General features: G+C 45.1%; 1 protein-coding gene across 1 annotated transcript; it reads left to right on the top strand.

Moving 5' to 3' along the window:
* The first annotated feature begins 209 nt into the window (after positions 1-209).
* On the top strand, positions 210-1,947 carry LOC115203887 (claudin-4). Its single transcript, XM_029768961.1, has one exon. It carries the CDS (start codon positions 454-456, stop codon positions 1,099-1,101), a length of 648 nt encoding a protein of 215 aa, XP_029624821.1. The 5' UTR covers positions 210-453; the 3' UTR covers positions 1,102-1,947.
* Positions 1,948-2,329: the final 382 nt, after the last annotated feature.

Raw genomic sequence — 2,329 nt, 5'->3', positions numbered from 1 at the left:
TGTGTTCCTTTTTCTGTTACTGCCATGCACACTCTCTCTCTCTCTCTCTCTCTCTCTCTCTCTCTCCTCATTAAACTCTTTTGTCTCTCCGCATCCGAATTCTGCCTACTCATTGGCTGATGCGGAGATGCGCTTGTCGCTGGTTGGCTCAAAGTTTATCCGCTTTGTTTTGACATATGTGTGTAACTGTCGCTCTGGACATTAGCGTGCGAATAACGGTCCCATAAATGACAAACCCTGCACCCCCTTCTGACAGAGTGGATTCAGACCTGCCAGAGAGCCTAAATACCTTATTAAACAGGTTCTTCTCCTAGCCTCTCTTTGATCATCTATTACAAGCCTAACATTTCTAGAGCGAATAGGAGAAAGAGATTCTTTTGATACTCGAGTGGATATTAAATGACATTTGTATTCACTCTCCTCTCTCTGTTTTAAAGAAGAAAAAGGCTCACCATGCTCTCTGCGTGTCTGGAGTTCCTTGGGATGGGGTTGTGCCTACTGGGCTCACTCCTGGTCATGGTCGCGTGCGGGCTGCCCATGTGGAAGGTGACGGCGTTCATCGATATGAATATCGTGGTAGCGCAGACCATCTGGGACGGGCTCTGGATGTCGTGCGTGGTGCAGAGCACGGGCCAGATGCAGTGCAAAATGCACGACTCGATGCTTGCGCTCAGCCAGGACCTGCAGACGGCGCGCGCCCTCACGGTGATATCGGCGGTGCTGGGGGTGGCGGGGCTGGTGGTGACCATCGCTGGAGCACAGTGCACCAACTGCATCAAGACCGAATCGGTGAAAGCCAAAGTGGTGAACGCAGGTGGGGTGGTCTACATCATCAGCGGTCTATTGGTGCTGGTTCCCCTCTGTTGGATGGCCAATAACATCATAGTAGACTTCTACAACCCAGATGTGTCCTCGTCCAAGAAGAGGGAGATAGGAGCGGCCATCTACATTGGCTGGGCGGCCACAGCCCTGCTCCTTCTAGGGGGAACCCTGCTGTGCTGCTCCTGTCCCCAGGGGGCCAAGGGGGCCTACCCCAACAAATATGCCCCCACCAAGACCCTCTCGGCCAATGGAGACTTCGACAAGAAACATTATGTGTAGGTGAGGAGAGTTTTACGCACATGAAAACTTGGCACGGGAGCTGGACGGACAAGTTGTCTACTTAGCCTACTGTTTGATGCCCATTGCATATGTTATCTTTATTGTGTTTCCCTAGAACGGAGGCTTCGATGAGGGACATTATGTGTAGGCGAGATGATGTCAGGATACGTTTTTTTTCCTTTGCTTTGATTGTCATGGCGACTTCATCAAAATGTCCAACTTTTTTTCTGTGTTGTAGGCTACAACTTTGTTTAGGGGTCTGGCCATGGGTTCATGGGTCTGATGACCAGAAAAGGAAAAATTCATTTTTTTGCCAAAGGAATGGAACCCTATGCGCGCCGAGATTGTAGCTCAAGACTGACCAAGAAATTGAAACAGTTGTTGTGTAGTCTATCTATTGTGTACCATTTTTTTAAGACTTAAATCTTGTATTTGCACATGATTATTTTAAAATGTTAATGTTCATGTTGTTATCGTTTGACACTAGTCTATTGTCTCGCCAGAGTTGGCTGTCACGGTCTGTGTGCTCTGTGAATAAAGCCCATTGTTCTCCACTGGCTTTACTGTGTCTGCTTGGAAGTTTTAAATAACCACATAATGTACATGTTTGCAGAGACCGGTAATCGTTAACATGTTTAGATTCCCACACTGGACTCCTCCTTTATAACACAGTGAGTGCTACTCAGACAAATGTTCACTCATATGATGATCAAAGGAGCTTATTTGCATTTGAATGCTGTTGTATTTTACTGCATGGCTGAGTGTGTATCTATCTTTTGTCCTAGCCCTCCTTATAGTACTGGGCAATTGTTGTTTTATAATAAAAAAGGAAGTCCCAATTCACAATCTCCCTTGTGTTTCTGTGTAGTAGTATTATTGTGCATTAGGCTACTTTTATTATAATAATTATAATTATAATAGCATAATATCTGAATATCTTTATCAAGTAAAGTTCACAATACAGTTTCAGTTGCATTTGTGAAGTTTCTCTACATTGACCTTTTACCACACACCACACACACACACATACCAAAGCCTTACACAAACATAGAGGGACTGTGTGTAATCCCAACCACAGCCAACTCAGCACACACCAGCTAGCACCTTCTGGTTCACAATGACATAAACAAGCACTGATGGATGAATGTGACTCAAAGTGACTGAATGTAAAAACACAAACTAATAACAGAGCAGTTCACAAACAATTATTACGCTTTGGCCCAAAAAT

This window comes from Salmo trutta, chromosome 12 (genome assembly GCF_901001165.1).
Source record: "Salmo trutta chromosome 12, fSalTru1.1, whole genome shotgun sequence".
Taxonomy (NCBI): Eukaryota; Metazoa; Chordata; class Actinopteri; order Salmoniformes; family Salmonidae; genus Salmo; species Salmo trutta.
The sequence above is the reverse complement of the archived record's forward strand: the minus strand, read 5'-3'. Positions and strand labels throughout refer to the sequence as shown.